Genomic DNA, 23,191 nt, shown 5'->3' on the forward strand with positions numbered 1-23,191 from the left:
TAAAATTAGCCATCATGGGACCAGCAGTTAGCATAATGGATATGTTGATGGACTCCCATGTTGTCGACTGTGGTTCGTGTCCCGGACCCGGTGGCTTAAAACTCACGCTGGGCACGTGTGCATGCATGCCCAAGATCCCGAGAAGGGAATGGAGGAGAAGGGATTGCGGTGCGGCCATTCCCCTGGGGGGTGATTTCTCACTTTCTGTCTCTCTGTCTGTCTCTGTCTGGCAAGCACACGTGCTGTATAGCAAAAAACAAAAACAAAAACAAAAACCTCTCCAAAAAAAAATTAGCCATCACAACTCCTAAGCCTCATGGGACACAACTGTGTAGAAGGCTACCCAGACATTCTAGGGGTGTTTTATGGGCAAGAAACAAAGCTTTATTTTACACAGCAGCGGAGATCTTGGTGCTTGATGTTTGTTATCACACCCTAGTTCTACACTGGCTGGTAAAACAGGTAAGCATGTTGCTGTCATCTCCCTCCTGGAGTCCTATACAAACTCCTTAACTTCTTTCCCCCCTTGTGCCTCATCCCCTTCTCTACAGAGTGGTCATAGTGAACCTCTCAGAGCATACAACAGGTCACATCACTACCCTGTCCAAAAATCTTCTATTGTTTCTCTTTGTTAGGATAAATTCTAAACTCAGTAACATGGTTTTCTAGTAACGTGGTACAGAATCAAACATTCCATGGCTCTTCAGCCTTCAGCCCTACTATTGTCCGTCCTTTCAGTTCCTCAAACATTTCAGGCCGCTCCTCACTCTGGGGTCTTTGCATGTGCTTTTCCTTCTGCCTCCAGCACTCTCTTCCCCTCCTCCTGCCACTGGCTTCCCAAGTTCACCAGGTCAATGGAATCATCCTCGGGAATCTCCACCTGAAGGACACTCCCTCAGGGGCCTCCTCCGACCCCTTGTTGTGAATAGGTCTTTCTGTTACTCTCTTCCACTCTGCCCACTCTGTTTCAGCCGTATTAACTACAGGCCGTAATTCTGTATTTATTTGTGTGGTTGTTTCATAAATATCTTTCTGCCCTAACCAGATTGCAAGCTCTACCTCTTTATCCTAAGCCTGATTCCCAGCCCATATGAGATTCTCAGAAAATACATTAAGGATGATTAAATATGTGCATTAACTATTATAAGTTCGAGTTTTAGATAGATCTTAAAAATGGAAGGAAAGTAATAGTCAATACTTTTTGAGTACTTTGTAGCTGTGAGGCATGGTGCCCAGTTGTTTTCTGTTTCATGTGTATAGCATGACAGTAACACCGTGAGGTAAGGACTATTATCCTAGCTCCAGAGATGCAGAAACCCATGCCTGGAGCAGTTAAACAACACGATGAGGTCCACGAAACTCCTTAGGCAGCCTGACTTCATAATCCAAGTCCTTAACCTGCTTTCTGATTCGGTTTGGTTCTGCCTCCAGTGTTCCAAGGTCATAAAGGAATATTGGGTTCTCAGAAAAGTCATGGCATATTTTTTTCTATGCAAAAATACATCATGACTTTTCCAACAATCCAATAGCACCCGGCTTTTATAACACAGCTGTAAAACGACCAAAGGGCAGAGAAGTATTGATTTCCTGTGTCTGCATGCTTCCTATCAGAACAGCAATTTTTAAAAATTAAGGCTACTTACATATATAGTGATCAAAACTGTTAAATAACTTATTTGGGCTGGCCCTGTGGACTAGTGGTTAAATACTGGGCATGGAAAGCTGGATCCTACATGGCTGATGCTGGTTCAAGTCCTGGTCTCTACAGCTTGGAAAACATACCAGGTGCATGTGCTTATGTGCTCCAAATCTGAGGGGATGGAGAAATGGAGGGAAAAAGGTCATGGCATGATTGTGCCCCATTGGGGAGGCGTTCTCTCGCTTTTTATGTCTGTCTGGCAAGCACATGTGCCCTCTGACAAACAAAAACTTGTTTGTTCCAAATACTGCAAAATATGAAAACCTGAAATATAAACTCTTCAATATACAGTCTTTTGTGTTTGACTTTATAGTGTGAACTTTTTTTTTTTTTAATCAAAAATACATCATGACTTTTCCAACAATCCAATAGCACCCGGCTTTTATAACACAGCTGTAAAACGACCAAAGGGCAGAGAAGTATTGATTTCCTGTGTCTGCATGCTTCCTATCAGAACAGCAATTTTTAAAAATTAAGGCTACTTACATATATAGTGATCAAAACTGTTAAATAACTTATTTGGGCTGGCCCTGTGGACTAGTGGTTAAATACTGGGCATGGAAAGCTGGATCCTACATGGCTGATGCTGGTTCAAGTCCTGGTCTCTACAGCTTGGAAAACATACCAGGTGCATGTGCTTATGTGCTCCAAATCTGAGGGGATGGAGAAATGGAGGGAAAAAGGTCATGGCATGATTGTGCCCCATTGGGGAGGCGTTCTCTCGCTTTTTATGTCTGTCTGGCAAGCACATGTGCCCTCTGACAAACAAAAACTTGTTTGTTCCAAATACTGCAAAATATGAAAACCTGAAATATAAACTCTTCAATATACAGTCTTTTGTGTTTGACTTTATAGTGTGAACTTTTTTTTTTTTTAATTTAGATCCATCAGAGGTAAAAAAAAAAAAAAATCAATTTCCTTTTCCATGTAGAAAATCCAGTACTGGAATGAAAGTCAGACTTTATCTGGACACATTTTATCAATTAAATCTGAATTTGTTAACAATATCTTAGAAGCTCTCATTTTAAATCAATCTTTTTTTAATCTCTTTCACGAAACAGCACGTATCTGAATGAGAAGTCATTGCAACTGAGAGAGAAATGCAAAAATCTGCAATATGGCCTTGCTGCTTTATCGAACAAAACCAAAGGGTAAGTTCTACTCTTCACATTTAATTTAGTTTTGAAGTAAGTATTTTGTATTCAGAATGTTTCATAGCATCCTGGAAATCTGGCTTGTATAAACTTTTGTAGGATCTTGATCCTTTTGAGAATCTGATATGTGTTTTGGACTCTATCCTAAAAAAAAAATGTGCACTTAGACAAATTTTGTTTATAATTTTAGAAATTGATGAGTTTAACCCCAGTCCTAGCTGTGATCCTCCCCTACTTCCCTGCTGGTCTTATGACCCTGTGTTTTATATTTTCAAATGTATTCATTCATTTTTTTTCCCATCAGAGAAATAGAGAGACACGAGGCACCCTCAGTAGGCTCCTTATGCCAGAACCCACTCCCGCCTCTGCTGGCCCAGATCATGGATACACACACATCTGGCGTGTTCACAGAGGTCCAGGGACACAAACCCAGTACCTTGCCCATGTAGGTCCAGTTGTGATACTACTGTGCTACTATGTGGCTCAGCTCGGTATTTTAGAGAGTCCACTACATCATCTTCAAACTGGGGAAGTGGAAGTCTAAAGGCTCCAGGCTTCGTACATGGCAGAGGTACAGAGCCCTGAGATTCTGACAGAAGTGCTTGATGGTGCCTGCAAGGAGCAGAGCCTAACAGTGCTGGACTAAGGATGTGCGTGCAGGGCTGAAGCATGCGGTTATACCTATGATCTCCCTCAAAAGAAGCTCTTAGAGTTTCCTTCTGCTGTGCTCTTACCTGACAAAGTTTGAAGATTGCTCAGGGTAAGAGGTAGAGCTGATTTTCTTTCTTATACCGGAAGTAATGGTCTCCATATTTCTCTTTCTCTCTCACACACCTACCTCTTCTTTTTTTAAAAATTTATTTTGATTGCCAGAGGGTGCATGTACTCTCCAGAGAGACAAGAGACAGGGAGAAAGCATCCTCCCCAATGGGGCATAGTCACACTGCTATCCCTTCACTTCCATTTCTCCATCCTATTAGGATTTGGGGCTCACACACTCCATGTGTTTTTCGAGGGCTAGGATTTGAATCATGGTCAGTCATGTGGGATCTGGTTCCCTTAACCATTAGGCAACAGAGTCAGCCCTCTTTCTCTTTTAATTTAAAAAGCAGTGTTTGTGGGAGGAAGGAGTTAAGACTGCTCTCTATAATCTGTTTATTCCCTTCCCTGGGGGTGTGGAAGGTTGATCTGGGTCAGAGAGAAACCAAAGTATCCTGGTCTACCTAACCTGCTTCTTAACTGATCATCTGGGTAAAATAGACTTATGCTTGTTGGGAGGAAGATACTTGCCCACTGAATGTCCCTGGCATGTTGATCCCTGGTTAAGGTAGACTTTCTAATAAATGAAACCAAGATCCAAGAGGCAGGTCTCCCTGGAAAATGGCAGGTAGACTTTGCCATCCCCTGGATATAAAAAAGAAATCTTTCATAATTTAAATTTTACTGCTGTATGAGGAAGCCCATGGTCCTCCCTTGAAACCCTCAACTACTACTCTGGGCCTTATTCGATGTGGAAAGACAGGACCAGCATAGCTGGCCTCAACGTTCCCGGCCTCTGTCTGCTTTGTCTGACCCCCTCGGCTGCCTGGATCTTTGACATTATTAGGCAAGCTTGATGCTGGATAAGAGCTTTGGTTTGAGTTCACCTTGTCTGACACCCAATCCCATCTCTGTTAGTTTGACTTACTACAGAAGGAGAATCCAATGAAATTTTTCTGTGTTCTTTGCCCTAAATTCCAACTGATGAGCCCTGAACTTGCTAGAGAAATCCACTGTGTTGCATATCTTCCCTTTGCCACACCAGATCCACTTCCTATCCTTCACAACCCTTCCCTACAATGTACCTGCAAGGAGCAGAGCCTAACAGTGCTGGACTAAGGATGTGCGTGCAGGGCTGAAGCATGCGGTTATACCTATGATCTCCCTCAAAAGAAGCTCTTAGAGTTTCCTTCTGCTGTGCTCTTACCTGACAAAGTTTGAAGATTGCTCAGGGTAAGAGGTAGAGCTGATTTTCTTTCTTATACCGGAAGTAATGGTCTCCATATTTCTCTTTCTCTCTCACACACCTACCTCTTCTTTTTTTAAAAATTTATTTTGATTGCCAGAGGGTGCATGTACTCTCCAGAGAGACAAGAGACAGGGAGAAAGCATCCTCCCCAATGGGGCATAGTCACACTGCTATCCCTTCACTTCCATTTCTCCATCCTATTAGGATTTGGGGCTCACACACTCCATGTGTTTTTCGAGGGCTAGGATTTGAATCATGGTCAGTCATGTGGGATCTGGTTCCCTTAACCATTAGGCAACAGAGTCAGCCCTCTTTCTCTTTTAATTTAAAAAGCAGTGTTTGTGGGAGGAAGGAGTTAAGACTGCTCTCTATAATCTGTTTATTCCCTTCCCTGGGGGTGTGGAAGGTTGATCTGGGTCAGAGAGAAACCAAAGTATCCTGGTCTACCTAACCTGCTTCTTAACTGATCATCTGGGTAAAATAGACTTATGCTTGTTGGGAGGAAGATACTTGCCCACTGAATGTCCCTGGCATGTTGATCCCTGGTTAAGGTAGACTTTCTAATAAATGAAACCAAGATCCAAGAGGCAGGTCTCCCTGGAAAATGGCAGGTAGACTTTGCCATCCCCTGGATATAAAAAAGAAATCTTTCATAATTTAAATTTTACTGCTATATGAGGAAGCCCATGGTCCTCCCTTGAAACCCTCAACTACTACTCTGGGCCTTATTCGATGTGGAAAGACAGGACCAGCATAGCTGGCCTCAACGTTCCCGGCCTCTGTCTGCTTTGTCTGACCCCCTCGGCTGCCTGGATCTTTGACATTATTAGGCAAGCTTGATGCTGGATAAGAGCTTTGGTTTGAGTTCACCTTGTCTGACACCCAATCCCATCTCTGTTAGTTTGACTTACTACAGAAGGAGAATCCAATGAAATTTTTCTGTGTTCTTTGCCCTAAATTCCAACTGATGAGCCCTGAACTTGCTAGAGAAATCCACTGTGTTGCATATCTTCCCTTTGCCACACCAGATCCACTTCCTATCCTTCACAACCCTTCCCTACGCTGTAGTCTTCATCTGTCGTCTCCTAAGGTGGTTGACCTACACAGACTTCATTGATAGGTCCTCTTTAGCCATCTGGTGTTTCTTTTGATTTAACCAAGGAAGAGCAGGAGAAGGATCAGAAAGGAGGAGGAAGGAACTGAAGCTCTCCCTTGAGGCACTGTTGCAGCTTAACTATTAATACATCCTTGACCTGAGGAAGGTGCTGCCTCTTGGAATGAAGGCAACATCTCCTCTCTCTCTTTTTCTCTCTCATTCTCACTCTTTTGCTCTCATTTTCTTTCCATTTCCTCCACTGGACCTTTTAACTTCTGAATAAACTATTAGCAGTACTCTGGTATTAGATTTCCCTGTATTCTCCCAAGACTTTTGGGAAAGGCCCTTCTTTTTAAATTTTTGAAAGAAATTGTATATTTACATATGTATGGAATATATTGTGACTATTCAATAAAATGTATAATGACTAAATTACTATAATAAGTATATCTATCTATAATTACTTTGCATTAGGAACACTTGAAATTCTTTTTTAGCTACTCTGACATATTAAGTAAATTATTGTTCACTGCATTCACCCTACTGTGTACTTTATAACACTAGAAACTCTTTCTCAGATCTATCTGTAATGTTGTTTCTGTCAACCAACATCTCTCTGTCGCTTCCTTCCTCTCATCCTCCCAGCCTCTAGTAGTCAGTGTTCATCTATTTCTGTGAGTCATTTTTTTCCATGTTTACATGTGAATGAGAGTGCATGTTCTCTTTCAGTGCCTGGGTTATTTCATTTTATGTAATGTCTTCTAGGCTTGCCAATGTCCCCTCAAATATCAGGATTTCTTTTCTTTTTTTTTTTTCTTGTTATGGGGCACATGCACCCACCAGAGAGAGAGAGTAAGAGAGACAGAGAGAGAAGGAAAATGAGAAATCACCCCCTGCGAAGGATGGCCATGCTACAGTCCCTTCTCCTCCAGTCTTCTCTCAGAATTTTGGGCATGCACACATTCCTGGTGTGATTTTCAAGCCACTGGGTCCAGGACTCAAACTGTGCAGCCTGTCATGTGAGACCCAGTGCCTTAACCTCCATGCCACCTACTGGCCCTGGATTCAATTCTTTTAAATACCCAAATCGTATTCCATTCTGTGGGTATATATTATATTTCCTTCATTTGTTGATGGACATTGGTTGATTCCATATCTTGGTCTTTTTGCTTCTTTAAAGAATTATGTATTTCATTTTGATTTATTATTTTTAATTTGCTAATAGTCACTAAAGAGAGACAGAGGAAGTGAGAAAGCAAGCCGCCAGATCGGAACCACAGTTCAGAAACTAGCAAACCATAGTTGACCATGTGGGAGTCCAGTGCCCTGACCACCATGCCCCCTGCTGACTCAGATGTCTTATTCTTTAAACCTTTCATAAGTCACCTGGTTTGTTCAGAGCATCACCCCTGCCAGGACTCTAGCTTACTGTAGACAGGCTAGAAAATAATTTTGCAAATGCCGTTTCCCTTATATTCTATGATAAATTCATGGAATCTAGGGTGGACTTAAAAGTAGCTCTTGCATTATAGATGCCGCTGCACATCTGTTTGATCATGTTAGAGCTGCAGTTAAATTCGCGGTTTGCTGAGTATGTGCGTGTTTCAGGGTTCTTTCTGAAACATTTCCTGAGGGATTTGAATTCCTAACCTTTTCAGTATCCTTCATACATCAGACACGTGGCATATGGTACATAAAAATTCAATCTAGGGGTGGGGAGGACAGCAGATGGTGTAGTGGTTAAGGTACTGGACTCCCACATGACTGACCAGGGTTCGAGTCCAGGACCTGGTGGCTTGAAAATCATGCTGGGTGTGTGTGCATATGTGCCCAAAATCACAAGAAGAGAATGATCCCTCTGCCACACCCTCTGCAGAAAACTGGTGGTACTCCTTGCTTGATGTGTAAGTCAGCGTGTGAAGCTTGGCTTTGATTCTCTTCAACTGCGACATTAACCGTTTTTGCTCCCAGAGTTACAACAGCTTCACTGTAAGGATGATCAATATCTGTATAATGTTGCAGAGCACTTGAATTAGCATGGGGGGATTCTCTAATCATAGACAGTGTCTCTTTCAAGGCTGAGAATTCGACAACTTTTTTAGGTGTCTAACAGAAGTGGTTAGCTGCAGTATGCTAATGACAGTGCCCCCTGCGTGTGCTCGCATGTCTGCCCTCTCACTTTCTCTCTGTTGCTTTGTACTTGGTGCTAAGACCTTTTCTCAGCTATTCTTTAGGGGGATGCCATTCCATTACACACGCAATTTTCAGCTAGCTCTTATAATCAGCCTGAACTGGTGTTCTGTTTGCAAAGGTCTAGAGAGAGCAGGCACGAATTGCCCATTGTTATGAAAGTGTTATTTTGCACACAGGAGACTAATTTTTTCAGTTGTATTGTCTATTGTCAGGAATCGTGCATTCTGCGACTAGTGCTATTACAGACATATGGGGGACAATGGGGAGAGCCATTCCGTGTCTGGTGATAAAAAAGTAATTTCATTTTCTTAGAAATAATTATTTAGCCCCATTTTTGTCATGGTCTGTTAAAGACTTAGAATTTTCTCTTTCTTCAGCCAATTTGTCCCTTTCAGATCGCTAAAACAGAATTTAGGAAGACAGAATTATAGGAAGAGGGAAATAATGATCTTTTTCTCTACTAATCTTGACCACATTTTTTAATAAAAGAAAATTAAGCAGTTTCTATTAGCAGAACCAGTGGGCTAGGTATTGTGAATTCTAATTTTTATCCTCCTAGACTATTAGCTCTGAAGAGATGGGACAGGGTCTTAGACACAGCTCTATTCTCTAGTGCCTTTCACAGAAGCACACAGTGGTTGCTCAGGAAATATTTATTCAGTGGGACTAACCACTAACCTAACCTAGTGGTTAAGAAAGCTCTATCCCACATGGTCAACCACATGGTTCAAATCCTGGCTCCAGAGGCTTGAAAAACACACCAGGTACATGTGCATGTGTACCCCAGATCCAGGATGAACAGATGGAGGAGATGGAGAAGAAAGGGTTGCATGTGACCATGCCCCATTGGGGAGGTTGCTTTCTCCCTCTCCTTCTCCCTCTGTTTCTTGTCTCTCCCTGGCAACCAAATACATCTTCTGGCATATTTATGTATACACACACACACATACACATACATATACATACACACAAACAGAGAGAGAGGGAGGAAATGAATAAATGAATGTATTTCTTTTTGCTTGTTTTCCTTTCTTTCCTTCTTTCTTTTTTAGAGAGATTTTTGCTGTAGGGCCCGTGCACTTGCCAGAGAGACAGAGACAGAAAGCAAGAAATAAACCCCTGGGGCGGATGGCCACTGCAATGCCTTCTCTTGGGATCTTTGGCACATGAATGTGCACACACACGCCCAACTTAACATGTTAGCTGCCGAGTTGCGACTCTAACCACAGTTGACTACATGGGAGTCCAGCAACGTAACCATCATGTCTTCTGCTGGTCCCAATGAATGCATTTCTTAGGTCTTCAAAGCATTTTCTATACCATTTCTAATTTTTAGGTCTTAAAAGTTATGCCTAGATCCATAAACTTCAACTCCTTTTAGAAACCAATTTAAATCTCTTTGACTCTCTTACCTTGGGTCTGTACTTCTCTGTTTTTTCTTACCTTATCCTTTTTTTTCTGTTTCTCTGGATTTTTGTAGCCCAATCCTTTTCACGAAATTATCTCCCAGATAAAGTATTATGCTGTACTAAAAATGCTATATAGCTATCTTATCACTACTATTTTGGATATTTTCATTATGAAAAACTCATTATTTGTAATCTTTTCCACTTATATTTTTGAAAAAATGGTTATATGGATATCCAAACTGTCCATTGTAGTCCTCATACCTGTGGATAAATGAAGTGATTTTTCTAGATGTTGGTACTACTTAGGCAGTAACCCAGGAAATGAACTTATTTCCCCCTTTTCAGTTTTTCTCCTTCTGCTTCTGAGCTTCCTCTTCCTTGTGCTCCTCTTCTGTTATCCCAGGAATTCTGGATCCCCAGAAAATGTACATTTATACACTTTGCACCACTTAATCAGAGTAAATGAACCTGTTTTTTTTGTTGTTGTTAGAAAAGCACCCAAGTTGAATGTCTTAACACAAAATATTATTTTCTCACACATAACATTCAATATATATATATGTATTATTTTGAGAGATATTTTTGCTACAGACGGCATGTGCTCATTGGCGAGACAGAGAGAGACAGAGAGACAGTAAACAAGAAATCAACTCCTGTAGGGATAACTACACTGCAGTCCCCCTCCTTCTTTCTCCTCTCGAGATTCCGGGCACGCACACACATGCGCCAGGTGTGAGTTTCGGGCACGCATACACATGCGCCAGGTGTGAGTTTCAAGTCTCTGGGTCTACGACTCGAACTGTGGTCAGCCCTTATGGGAGCCCAGCAATGTTACACCATCTGCAGGCCCCTCAATATTTCTTCTTGAACAGGCAATTCTCCTGGCTGGCTCTTACCCAACTGTTGACTCAGGGATTCTGGATTCTTCCATCGTATGACATAGCCATCTTCAACAGCTGACCCCCAGGCTTGCTACAGAAATAGAAGATAAAAAGAATGCCTATATTTAGGCAAGTGGTGACTAAAATGACTAGTCATTCTATTCATGTTCCCTTGGCTGGGATGGGCCCATTTTGATGTGGCAGTCATGTGGCTGGTTTGGGCCAATACTGTCTGAGTGGAGTTGATGTGTGGTAGGTGCTGGGAAATGTAGTACCTGGCTGCGTAGTTGCTCGCCACAACACCTGAATGCTATGTAAAGGGAACATCAAGAATTGGTGTTCAGCCAGACCTCTCTGTTAGGTATTTTTCAAATAGTTCTACCATTCCCATGACTGATTCTCTCTTAAAGGTGGAAACATTTTTTAAACAATGGCAAACTCGTATATCTTTTGAATGCTGGAACAGTTTAATGTTTCTAAAAAAAGGAGAGAGTTAGAGAGGTCTTCTCAGCAAGAATATAAGCCAATGCCCTCTAACTTTAAAGGCCGGAAGGCGCCATTGAATTTTTTTTTTTTTTGAGAGGTTTTTGCTATAGGGCGCGTGCGAAAGACAGAGAGACAGAAAGCGAGAAATCACCCCCCGGGGGGATGGCTAGGTCACAATCCCTTCTCCTCCATTCTCCTCTCAGGATCTTGGGCACACACGCACACACACCTGGTGTGAGTTTAAGCCACCGGGTCTGGAGCTCGAACTGCAGTAGACTACATAGGAGTTCAGCAACATAGTCAATACACTAACTGCTGGTCCGCCATTGGATTTTGATAGCCGTTTTGGTAAGATTCAAATGCTTAGTATTAACATTTGAAGCATCTGCTTTGCATAGACTTAGGTGTGGCTCCAACAGTCACTACCCAGTGAGGGTGAATGTTTGATGAGTTATTTCATGCAGTACTGCTTAACATTTATTTCTGAGGATAATAGATTTTTCTGAAAGATATCTTCTTCTTCATAGGGTGGCATAAAGATGCTAGTTAGAAAGCACCATTTTGCAGGGTAAAGCACAAAGTGAATTGAAGACTGGCCCTAAATGTTCTTCAGTCTTTATTATCCTGGAGAGAACAACATGACCTGAATTGCTGCTTGAAAAGAGGAGGCATAAATTATGGCAGATCAAACGTCAAAAAGCCCAAATGTGAGCAGATCACTTGACAGCCTGCTAACAAAGCAAATATTCGTAAATTTCAAGTTGTCTGTCAAAAAGAGAGATGTTTGGTCATACACAATATTTTCTTGGCCTAGAATGATATAGGACTTGTTACCAGTCAGCTTTAATTGCCTTTTAAAGTAATATACACACTTTCATCTGTCTGCTCACTTCTGATCTTTTTAGCTTGCCCTTTCTGGTCAGCTTTTAAGGGCTCCATAGCCAGCCTTCCCTTTTTTCCTTTTGCTGGAGAGGACCAGGTCTGAAAATAAGAAGTTAACACCAACCAGCAATTCATATCAACATGGTCCTCTCTTAGTGACTCGGGGAATTACTCTTAGTAGCCAAAACAGTGACTGTGTTTGCCGATACCAAATTTTAAGTTGGGGAAGATGAGCTAATATGAAGACCAGGATAGGAGTCTCTCAAACTTTTTGCATTTATACCAAAGAAATCTTATGTCAACTATATTAAGAGGCAACTTGATAATTATTCTGTACTTCAAGGGTACATGAGAAATAATCAGTCTAAGAGCATGAAGGGACAGTTTCCTAAATTCTTCTAATCCATATACATTATTTGTTTTTTACTATGTGCATGTGTGACTTCTGTTTTTTAAAAACTGATTGTCTTGGTTTAAAGACGAAAAAAAGAGACTATAACTTGTTCAAAATTAGGCAATCTGTTAGTGGGAGGAGAAAAAATAAAAGACTGTTTCATTCCATGTGTGCGTGTTTATTAGAAGTATTTGTCAGTGGAAACAATTGAATTTTTCTTCAGAGAAATATTGAAACACTGACTTTCACTGATTTTTTTTTTTTTTTTTTTGCTATAGGGCGTGTGCGCTCGCCAGACAGACAGAGACAGACAGACAGAAAGCGAGAAATCACCCCCCAGGGGAGATGGCCATGCTGCAATCCCTTTTCCTCCATTCTCCTCTCGGGATCTTGGGCATGCACGCACACGTGCCCGGTGTGAGTTTTAAGCCACTGGGTCCGGGACTTGAACCGTGATCGACTATGTGGGAGTCCAGCGACATAGCCATTACGCTAACTGCTGGTCCTCAGAATAAAAGTTCTTACAGTGACCGACAAGGCCCTTACAAGTGCTTCTCAAATATACCCTTCATATATTTGCCAATAACACCACAGAGGTGAGTAGGAGCAAAACTGCATTATGCTGAAGAATTGACTAGAGATGATAAAGTGATGCTTATAACAATGTACAGTTGGGTTTGCAACATTAGTAGATGTAATATGAGAGCTCTTCAGAAAGTTCATAGGAAATGTTTCTTATGAAAAAATTATGCATGGATTTCAAATGTTTTGCTCCCAAATAAATTCCTACTTTAACTTCATTTTTCCACAAACTTTTTGAAGCTCACTCAGCTGTACAACAATATTACAAAAAGGAAGAAAGGGGGATAGGTCTGTAGAGAAATAATGTTTTTACATATCACTCACTGCAAGATGTCTATATGTGAAGGCTAAGTATTGTCAGAGTTCAAAATTAATATCTGATCTGTTTGGGGATTTTTATGTTTGCTATATAATTTTATGTTTGCTCTGTGTTTAATTGATGCTTTTAAGATGTGTGTGGTAAATCCTGGAGCAACCACTTAAAAATAGTTTAAAGTGATTAAATGTGTTTTAAGTGCTACATTAGAAAATATGTATTTAAGTCAAAAGAAAACTGTAAAGGAGGAGTAGAGAAACGAATAAAAAAGCATGGTGCATATATCAAACAAAAAGTAGAACAGCAAACATGAAACAAAAATATGTATCATGCAAACAGCAAGTACAATAAATCTAGAGCAGTTATACTAATATCAGACAAAATGGACTTTTAAAACAAAAACGTTAAGAAATAAAGAGATTTAATAGTAAGACTCAAGAATATGTAACAATTATATGCACCTAATAACAAAGCACCAAAATACTTGAAGCAAGACTGGTAGAAATAGAAAGAGAAGCAAACAATTCAACATTAAATAAATAGAGACTTTAAAACTCCACTTTCAATAGCAGATATAACAACTTGGTAGAACATCAACAAGTAAACAGAGAAATAACACTATAAATTGACTAGACTTGATAGCTTTCTAAAGAACACTTCATGCAACAACAGAATATATTATCTCAAAGGCACACAAAACATTTTCCAGATTAGACCATATGCTAAATTGTTACAAGAAAAAAAAAAAAAACTCCGTAACTTTAAAAGGCTAGAGATAATATAAAGTATGTTAGTATGGTATCTGGTCACAATGAGATGGAATTAAAAATGAAGAGCAGCGGGATGACTAGGAAAACTCACCAATATGTGGAATTTAAACAGTCGCTCCTAAATATAGGATGCATTTAAGAAGAAATCAGAAGGGGAGTCAGAAAATACTTTGACATGAATGAAAAAGAAGACATGAAATTCCAAAATTTATGAGATGCAGGGGTGATAAAGGATTCAGAATTTCTTTTTGAGGGGATGAAAACTTTCTAAAATTGATTGTGGTAATGACTGAACATATTTAGGAATATAGCAAAAACCACTTAAAATGAGCAAATTGTATGATATGCAAATTATACTTGAATAAGATTGTTAAAATTTTAGTGTGCCTGTAAAGCACTTGAGGGCTTTAATACGGATTTTTGTAGGTCTTGGGACCCAAGATCTGCATTTCTAACAAGCCTATCATATGGTATGCTAACAAGTGTATAGTTGGACATGTTATTAATTCATGTATTGTTTGGTTTACTGACCATAATCCCATACTATCATATAAACTTCATCAGAGCATGGATTTCTACATTTTGTTGACTCTTTTATTGGTGCCTAGCCTAAAACAGTGGTTCACACATGGCAGATATCCAATAAATAAATAATGTTTGTTCAAATAAATACATGAAAATAAAAGGATAGGTCTATAGGGATATGCAGTATATGTAAGGGTGGCACAGGAGGGAAGATTCAACTCTGCTTATGATTGAGAAGAACTTACATGGTAAAGGGTTGGGATCCACTTAGACATGGCTTGAAAATCTTACTGGGTTATTATCCTTATTTTTTGTAACTCACTTGAACTAAATATAATAGAGTATTTCATATGATAAGAAATACTATTTTTATTGGTTTGCTTACATTCTTTGTAATCTATAAGATCTTATTTGGAGTCATTGCTGGTATAAAATCACCTGATTATTACCTTTATTTCTGGATATTCTCTTACATTTATAGAGATTTCTTTCTATAACCTTGAAAAGTGAGTCATCGTGTCTTTAATCTTTATATTATAAAATGATGGTACCTTACAAGAGGAAATGCGAACATCTTAAATATCAGATTTGTCTTTGTTTATTCATCTGTTCTATCCTGGTGATATATTTGCATGTTGCAGGTATTTGTGAAGAAGTCTCAGGATACTGATAACTTTATTTCATGTTTTGCTGTGAGATGCAGCTTCATTTTGACATTTTACCAAATTAGTCTACTGAAGTAAAATTCATATATCCCCAAAGAGTCCTAATAAGTAGCATTATGGAGCCAGCAGGTGGTATGGTGGATAAGGCACTGGATACCCACATGGCTGACTGAGGTTTGAATCCTGGACCCAGTGGCTTGAAGCTCACACCAGGCATATGTATGTGTATGCTCAAAATCCCAAGTGGAGAAGAGAGGAGAAAGGATTGCCACATGGCCACTTACCTGGGGGGGAGGGGTGGCGATTTCTTACCTTCTCTCGCTCTTTCTCTATGTCTCCAGTGAGAGCACATGCCCTATAGCAAAAATCTCTCAAATAAATAAATAAATAAGGAGTAGCATCATGAATAGATTTCCATTTGTGTGATGTATTCTTTTTGACCATCCAGGTTCCTTTTCCACTCCTTTCCCTTTTGCCATGTGCTGCTGGAGGCTGACTTCCTTGGACTACATTAGTTGGGCCCTTTGGGTCAGTCTGTGGGTGTCATTGACAGGAGAACAGAAGCTATAAGAGAGAATTTGAGGTATTTATACCCCTGAGTCCTTCTCTGTGGGCTGAGGCTAGGGATGACTGCATCTTCCATCAAAGTTCACAGCTCCTGTGTAGTGGCCCCTTTTCACCCACAACTGTTGCTCTTTCTGGGTAATTATAGATCTGGGGGCTAACTGCTGTCCTACCCTCTACCCCTATTGCTAACCCTAGTATGCTTCACTAATCTGTACAGCCTTCCCTATACCACACCCCATTTCTTTGTAACTACCTACACCATCCCCTTTTAGGAAACTAAGGTTAGTTATTGCCTGCACTATGTCCTAAAATATGCCTTAAATATATCATTAATACCAACATCCCAAAAGCTAAGTTTTAGGACAGAGAACGTTGTCATCTTCTTTTCCAACCAATGTCTGCCTTTCTCAAATAATGTTTGCACTTTGCAGTTTTTCACCGGGGCTGTGAAGAAGTACACTGACATTGTAAAGAGTTAATCTCTGAAGCTGCGTTGCATTATTTATTTAACTTGTCTGAGAGCCATTAAAAGATAGAGCAAGAAGAAAAGTTTGAGCTCTCTTTCTCAAGGCTGATTGACAATAACCATAGAATTCTAATTAAAAGTTACCCTCATGTGTGGTTGACACAGTATAAATTGAAATTTTCTTTCTGTTGTGGAGGAAATATCAGTAGTACGCATAGCTCAATTCTGTATGGGCCACACACTTCTACTTGTTTAGCTTTCATATACTCATCGGCTATTCCTTTAAAAAGATTTGCCCAGTGGCAATGATTGGCTGTATTGACTGAAAAAGCTTGTAGCACTGGATTCATTTGCAGAATTTATTTTCATGTAGAGCTGAACTCTTCAGGGGTTTGGTGGAAACTAACTGCAAAAGATTTTTGATCTACACAGAACATCACTCAGAAACCTCCTGGCTTAATACTCCTGGGTTGCCCCATCCATTTGAATGGACAGGAAAGGCTGGCTTTCACCATGAAGAGATGTTGCAAGAAACTAACCCAGAACTCAGCTGCTTGACTGGAGCTGATAAATGAACATTCCCACGATAACTTCTAGGCACCTAATAAGTACCCAATAAATATTTAATGATTAATTAACCTTAAATTACAACTTGTAAAAAGCCCTATTTTTATGTTAGTTGAGATGAAACAATTCATAGCATGTGGGTCTTCGTCTTCAAAGAGACAGTTCAAGAAAAATATTTGAAATTTTAATGTATTTACTTAGTATCCTTTGGTATTTATTTGTCATTTGTATCTCATTTTGAGTAGTATTAATAATAATTTAAGCAGACATTATTTATTCTTTTGAAAATAACTTGCTGCATTATTTAGCGTGATTTATTATATGTCATGGGACCAGAAAATGTTTCTGATGGGATTAATTTTCAGTTTCATTATGAGAATAGATGAGATGCAGTATGATAGATTGGAAAGAGGGCCAGACTGTGAATCAAAAGACATGAATTTAATTCTTAGCTCATCCACTTACAGTGCAATACTGAGCAAGCTGTTTATCTTTACAAAACGTTTAGTTTTGTGATCCGTAAAAATGGAGGTAATAACATAAGTAGCGCTGCCTCCCGATTTTGAGGTGGGATCTACACTTTGTAGACTGGAAACCAACTATAAATGTAAAGGTGCAGAAAATATAATGTGATTTAGTGCATTTTACATAATAACTTTTGCAGAGACACACTTATCTCACAAACTGGCCCACACTTGTAGTGTACGTGTGGATTTTCCTTCTCAATAATTTTCTGTTGCAGCTGTGCTCCCATCTTATACTCAGGATGGTACTGTGGTCATCTTAATTTTCTTTTTAAAAAATTTTTATTTATTGGGACCAGCAGTTGGCATAATGGCTATGTTGCTGGACTCCCATGGAGTTGACAGTGGTTCGAGTCCCAGACCCAGTGGTTTAAACTCACGCCAGGCACGTGTGTGTGCCCAAGATCCCGAGAGGAGAATGGAGGAGAGGGGACTGCAGCATGGCCATCCCCCCCTGGGGGGTGATTTCTTGCTTTCTGTCTCTCTGTCTCCCTCTGTCTTTCTGGCGAGTGCACGCACCCTATAGCTATAGCAAAAACCTCTCAAAAAATTTTTTTATTATTTATTATTATTATATTTTATATATTTATTATATTTTAATTTGCTATAGGGCATGTGTGCTCACCAGAGAGAAACAGAGAGAAAGATATAATGTGAGCAAACAAGCTCTTAGGTCTGGGATTCAAACCATCATCAGCCATTTTGAAATTTAGTGCCTTAACCACCATACCACCTTCTGGTTCCCAGTAATCTTAATTTTCTAAAAAAGTTGGTTGGTCTTTTATTTTTCAGTAGAAAAGAAGAAGAATTTAGGAAAATAAAAACAAAAAACAAAAACTCCCTTCAATATCCCATGTCCTTTTATCTCCCCCTTTGTAATTATCAGAGAATAATGCTCAGTTTCTAGACTGGGCATAATAAAGATCCTTTGAACACAGCAATCATAGGGAATGAGTAACTCAAGTACTGTCTTCCGATTGCAAAATGTCCAGTATTTCTTTTCTTATGCTTATGATAGATGGGTCTGCTATGATGTGTTCACTTGATTTTAAGGACCAATGACTATACAGTCAAAGTCCTTTTTATGCTGCTTACTTACTAGCAAACCCAGGCACATTGCAATTGACATTTTTTTTATATTAAATTGGAGCCAGCTATAATTTATTGGGGATGTATATCACTAAATTTTTTTTTAAAGACTACACATATTTTGTAATGCACTTTATTCTAATTGACAATGGATGGTACTTTAAATGTCCTGGCAAGACTGATTTAAAAATGGCACAAACTCTGCTTTTCAAGTAAGCTTAAAAAAAAAAAGTATAATAGACTTAGGAGGATTTGCATATATCTTGGTGGAAATAAAGTCACCTTTAACTTCCCAAAGTAGTAGTTGCTATTTGGACCTTATATGACCCTTTTGTTTAGCCCAAGTTTTGGATTACTTTATGTCACTCTTGCCTGAGGAGTCAGATGTGGCAGCAAAGTCTTCCTAGCCTCTTGGCAAGCTGTGATAAGGCTAAAGCTATGAGAATAGTGAATGGTTGTGACCAGGCCAACAGGTTACACAATTGAAGTAAAGTGTAGAAGTAGTGATCTTGTTCATGTTTAGCAACTAACTTGGTTAGAGAAGGGAGGCAGAGAACCCTGATCTGTCATATTTGCCAATTCCTGTGGTGTAAACATTCCCATCTTGACCAAATTCAAGCTACCAGTGATTTAACAACCTGCTACAACATTTCTGAAAATTTAACATTCGGCTCTCACAAGCTTGTAGGGACCAGCTTTCCCACAGTAGTGAGGGAAAGTCAGAGAAAAGAAAGAGAAGATCCTTACACACACACAATAATGTCAGAGGGTTGAGAAAGAAAATTACTCTCCAGTTCAAGTCAGCCAAAAAGAGACAGGGATTTATTGTATTCTTTGTTTTTTGTTTTTGTTTTTGTTTGTTTTTTGGAGAGTTTTTTGCTATAGGGCACCTGCGCTCACCAGAAAAACAGAGAGAGACATAGAGACAAAAGGCGAGAAATCACGCCCCGGGGTGGGGGGTGGCCATGCCACAATCCCTTCTCCTCCATTCTCCTCTTGGGATCTTGGGCACGCATGCACAAGTACCTGGCATGAGTTTAAGCCACTGGGTCTGGGACTCGAAACACAGTAGACTACATGGGAGTCCAGCAACATAGCCATTAAGCCAACTACTGGTCCCCTCTTCAGCAAATTCTATATTGAACACTCTCAAGGGAGATATTTGTATTTGGCCCCTCATTTTCCACTTTGAGGTTTATGAGAAAAAAAGATTTTGTTACTTTGCCTCATATACTCTTATACACATAGTGCTTTGAGTATTTTCAATATTATTATTATTTAATGTTTATTTTGCTATAAGGCATGTGTGCTCACTGGACAGAGACAGAGAGAGAGAGCTGTTTTTGAGAGGGTCTTTCCATGCCTCGACCCCCCTCTCCAGCCACAGTTAGCCCGGATTGCAGATGTGTACTACCACCACACTCAGCCTGCCTCAGTTTGGTCCAGGAACCCAACTCAGGCCTTCTATGCAACTCCATCCTCACACAGTGGCATCCTACAGCCTGTGCCACTGTGGTTTTGCCCACATCAAACTAATTTTAATCACTCCCATGGTAGTTCTTTGCTTTGCTTCTCCTTTAGTATTTAGTTAACTCTTGAGATTTTTAGCTCTTCTCATCTGGGCCAGTGGGAACCAAGGGAAAATATTTTTAAATTTATGGTAACAGCATCATATGGGTAAGAAACTCAAGAGGAAGGTAAATTTTAGGGACAAAGTTATTGTTTGGTTGACTGCATTCTCCACCTACAAGAAGTACTACTTTTTCAGAGATCAAAGTCTGGAGAATCTGCATTTTGCTGCACGTGGGTGGGGAGTAACTTTCCCTGACAAGGTGCTATATTGTCCTCTCCCTACCTCACCCCTTCACCTACACTCCATCTTGTTGTTTAGACTCTTGTTCGCTTGATAGCTTGCAACTAAAAATTAAGATGTTAGCAGAAAGAACATGAAAGAGTTTTCTCTTTCCAAGGGCTTTTGCATGTGAAATGAGAATCCTTACAAACTAGAGTAGTCTGTGCTGAAGGAATTAATACTTCATATACTTAATGATGGAATTTCAGATATTAGAAACCAGGATTCTGCCCAGTGTTTCTTAAACTGTACCATTGTATCTATAGATTTTTAAGCCAATGTGCCTCTCTCTGAACTCAGTCTGGTTTGTGTATTTGCTTTTCAGTGAGAGATTTTTGCTATAGGGTTTGTGAGCTCACTGGAAAGACAGACAGAAAGTCAGAAATCACTCCCATGGAGCCGGTGTGAGTTTTAAGCTGCTGGGTCTGGAACCCAAACAGCAGTTGGCCGTGTGGGAGTCTGTTGATGTAAACATTATTCCGTCTGCTGATCCCAAGTCTGGCTTTTAATGTACTTTCAAAAATAAAACTCAAGATGATTATTTTGTGGAAATTCTATCTATATATCTCAAAGTAAGTCTAGCAACTTAAGAGTCAGGAAAAAATGATTAATTACATTTTTATGATGAATATTTATAAATTATGTGCTTATTTACCAATAAGTTAAATCTAAGGTGAAATGATAAGATATATAAGCATTGTGGTGTGCTGTCTTGGTATACAATACAGTAATCCGCCACCCTTATCTGTGGGGGTATGTCCCAAGACCCCAGTGAATACCCAAAAATGTGAATAGTATTGAACCACATATATGTTTTTTCCTATACTTATGATAAATTAGGTCCAATAAGATATTAACAGTAACAACAATAACATAGAAAAATTGCAATATACTGTAATAGAAGTTATGTGAATGAGGTCTCTCTCTCTCTCTCTCTCTCTCAAAAATATCTTTTTTTTAAAGAATTATTTAATTTTATTCATCATTGTTTTTTAATTTGACAAGAGAGAGAGTGAAAGTGAAAAAGCAAGCTACCAAATCCAGGACTCGAACCTTGGTTGGCCATTTGGGAGTCTAGCACATTAACCACCACACCACCTGATGGCTCCTCAAAATATCTTATTGTACTGTACTCACCTATTTTCAGATTGTGGTTGATATGCATAACTAAAACTACAGAAAGCAAAACCACAGATAAGGAGGGACTATTCTAGATTTGGCTTCTGCTATGTGCAAATTGCCCTTTCGTCAAACAACATAATTGTTCACAGATACATAAAATGTTCCTAGATATTTTGAAATTAGTATGACAGCTATTTTTGCTTTACCTTATTTCAGAAAAGATTCAGAAGGTTAAAATCATTAGGCTTTAAAAGTGTCCTTTAAGAAGACATTCATGTAAGGTCTTAATTTTTTAAATTCCTTGATTTTTAACTTTTAGGTATTCAGAGAAGGACTACCTTCAGATTATCACAAATATACAGAGCTGTCCATGGAAACGACAAGCAGAAGAATATGAGAATTTTAGGTAAGAAATGTTTTAACAAATAATATGAGATAAACACACACACACACACACACACACACACACACACACACACAAACCTGTATTGTGAGAAAATAGCCAAATGCTAAGACAAAATGAAGAGGCAGGATGGCTGGAGTCTAAGAGCCTCATGAGGCATGTGGCCTTTCATCCCCAGCTCTTTACAGAAGATTGCAATTCTATTCCTGGGTTGAATGATAAAAGCTCCAAATTCAACAAAGCTTTATTATGCCTTTTATTATATTTTAGAGGAGATCCCTCCTCTTTGCACCATTTGGATTTGGTATTTGTGTGTTTCTTTATTTGTAAAGAAAATAAAATAATATTAGGGAAACATACATGCTGATTCTTTGCTGTGCATCCCTCACATGTTTTTGTCTGGTGCCAAATTATTTTATTGTATTACAATCCAGAGACATCTTTATCTTTATGTGGTCATATTTTCAAAGTTTAAGTATCAAGTCTACTAAAAATCTTATTAAAGGAACTTTGTCTCCCCCAAAAGACGCTAAGAAATAGCTGCCATTTGGTTGTTTCCGTGGGAAGGCAGCTCGTGTGCATGTCGTGTTGCAGCTCTGCCTCTCCCGCCCTGTCAGGATGCACTGGTGTCATTGCACCAGCTGCCTTTGGTTCGGTTGTCAACCAGAGGTCCGCTCCCATTGCAGGAAAGAATAACTTCCTGATTGGGTCGAAGATTAAAGTGGATACCTTGCGTCTATTAGGTGAACACTCATGACTTCCTGCGGGTGACCAGTAAGCATCCTGGAATGAAAAGTTGGAATGGGGATTCCTGTTTAACTGTTTCATTTCCAGAATGCACAATTCAAGACTGGGTTTGAGAGATCCTGGCGGCAGGGAGATCAGAGAGGGAGCTGTAACAGACTCACAGGTTGACAAGTGGCAACAAGGTCCGAGTTGGAGAGACCTTTTTCTATGTGCAGAAAGGAGAAAAACAAAAATGGTGATAGTGCGCTACTGAAGAGGGACCCAACATAATTAGCTAGAGAAACAGAATAGTGACGGCCATAACCACAGCATGGGGAAGCAGCTGCTTCTGGCTGCTAGTTGATTCAGACCGAGCTTCCTGAGAATACTGCAAACAAAACAACGGTACACTAAACTCCTGTTGGAGGGCATTGGCAAAAACCGAGGCAGGGAGAATACATAGCACTAAGATCCAGAAGAGGGAAGTCAAAGGGGCAGCTCTTTCTCTAGGAACTTGCTGAGTGCCAATGGCTGAGAGGTGGAAAAGCCGAGCAGAGCTTCCAGCAATCCTTAGAAAAGACAAGTTCTCAGAAGGACCGAAGGCCACATTTGAATCATTTTCCTCTTCAGTTGGATTTAGAGGATCTGCCCTTCGCCTAGATGCCTGAGAGAAGCAAAAGTAAATCCTCTCTGGAGGAAGGCAGTGTTATCCAGAGCCTTATATTATCCCTGAAAGTTTTCACACAGTGCCTGACTTGATTTAAAAAAAAAAAAAAAAAAATTCTCTTCAGAGCTTTCTTTTCTTTCTTCCTTTC

The 23,191-nt window shown here is 39.7% G+C and overlaps 1 protein-coding gene across 1 annotated transcript in view; it reads left to right on the forward strand.

Moving 5' to 3' along the window:
• Positions 1–23,191, forward strand: part of ST8SIA6 (ST8 alpha-N-acetyl-neuraminide alpha-2,8-sialyltransferase 6) — a 176,935-nt gene that overhangs the window by 98,247 nt on the left and 55,497 nt on the right. Inside the window, exons 4-5 of the mRNA XM_027776231.1 lie at positions 2,761–2,850; positions 21,567–21,653. Coding sequence (XP_027632032.1) covers positions 2,761–2,850; positions 21,567–21,653 — 177 coding nt within the window. The remainder of the gene's footprint in view (positions 1–2,760; positions 2,851–21,566; positions 21,654–23,191) is intronic.

Source organism: Tupaia chinensis, unplaced genomic scaffold (assembly GCF_000334495.1).
Source record: "Tupaia chinensis unplaced genomic scaffold, TupChi_1.0 Scaffold000647_1, whole genome shotgun sequence".
In the NCBI taxonomy this organism is placed as follows: Eukaryota; Metazoa; Chordata; class Mammalia; order Scandentia; family Tupaiidae; genus Tupaia; species Tupaia belangeri.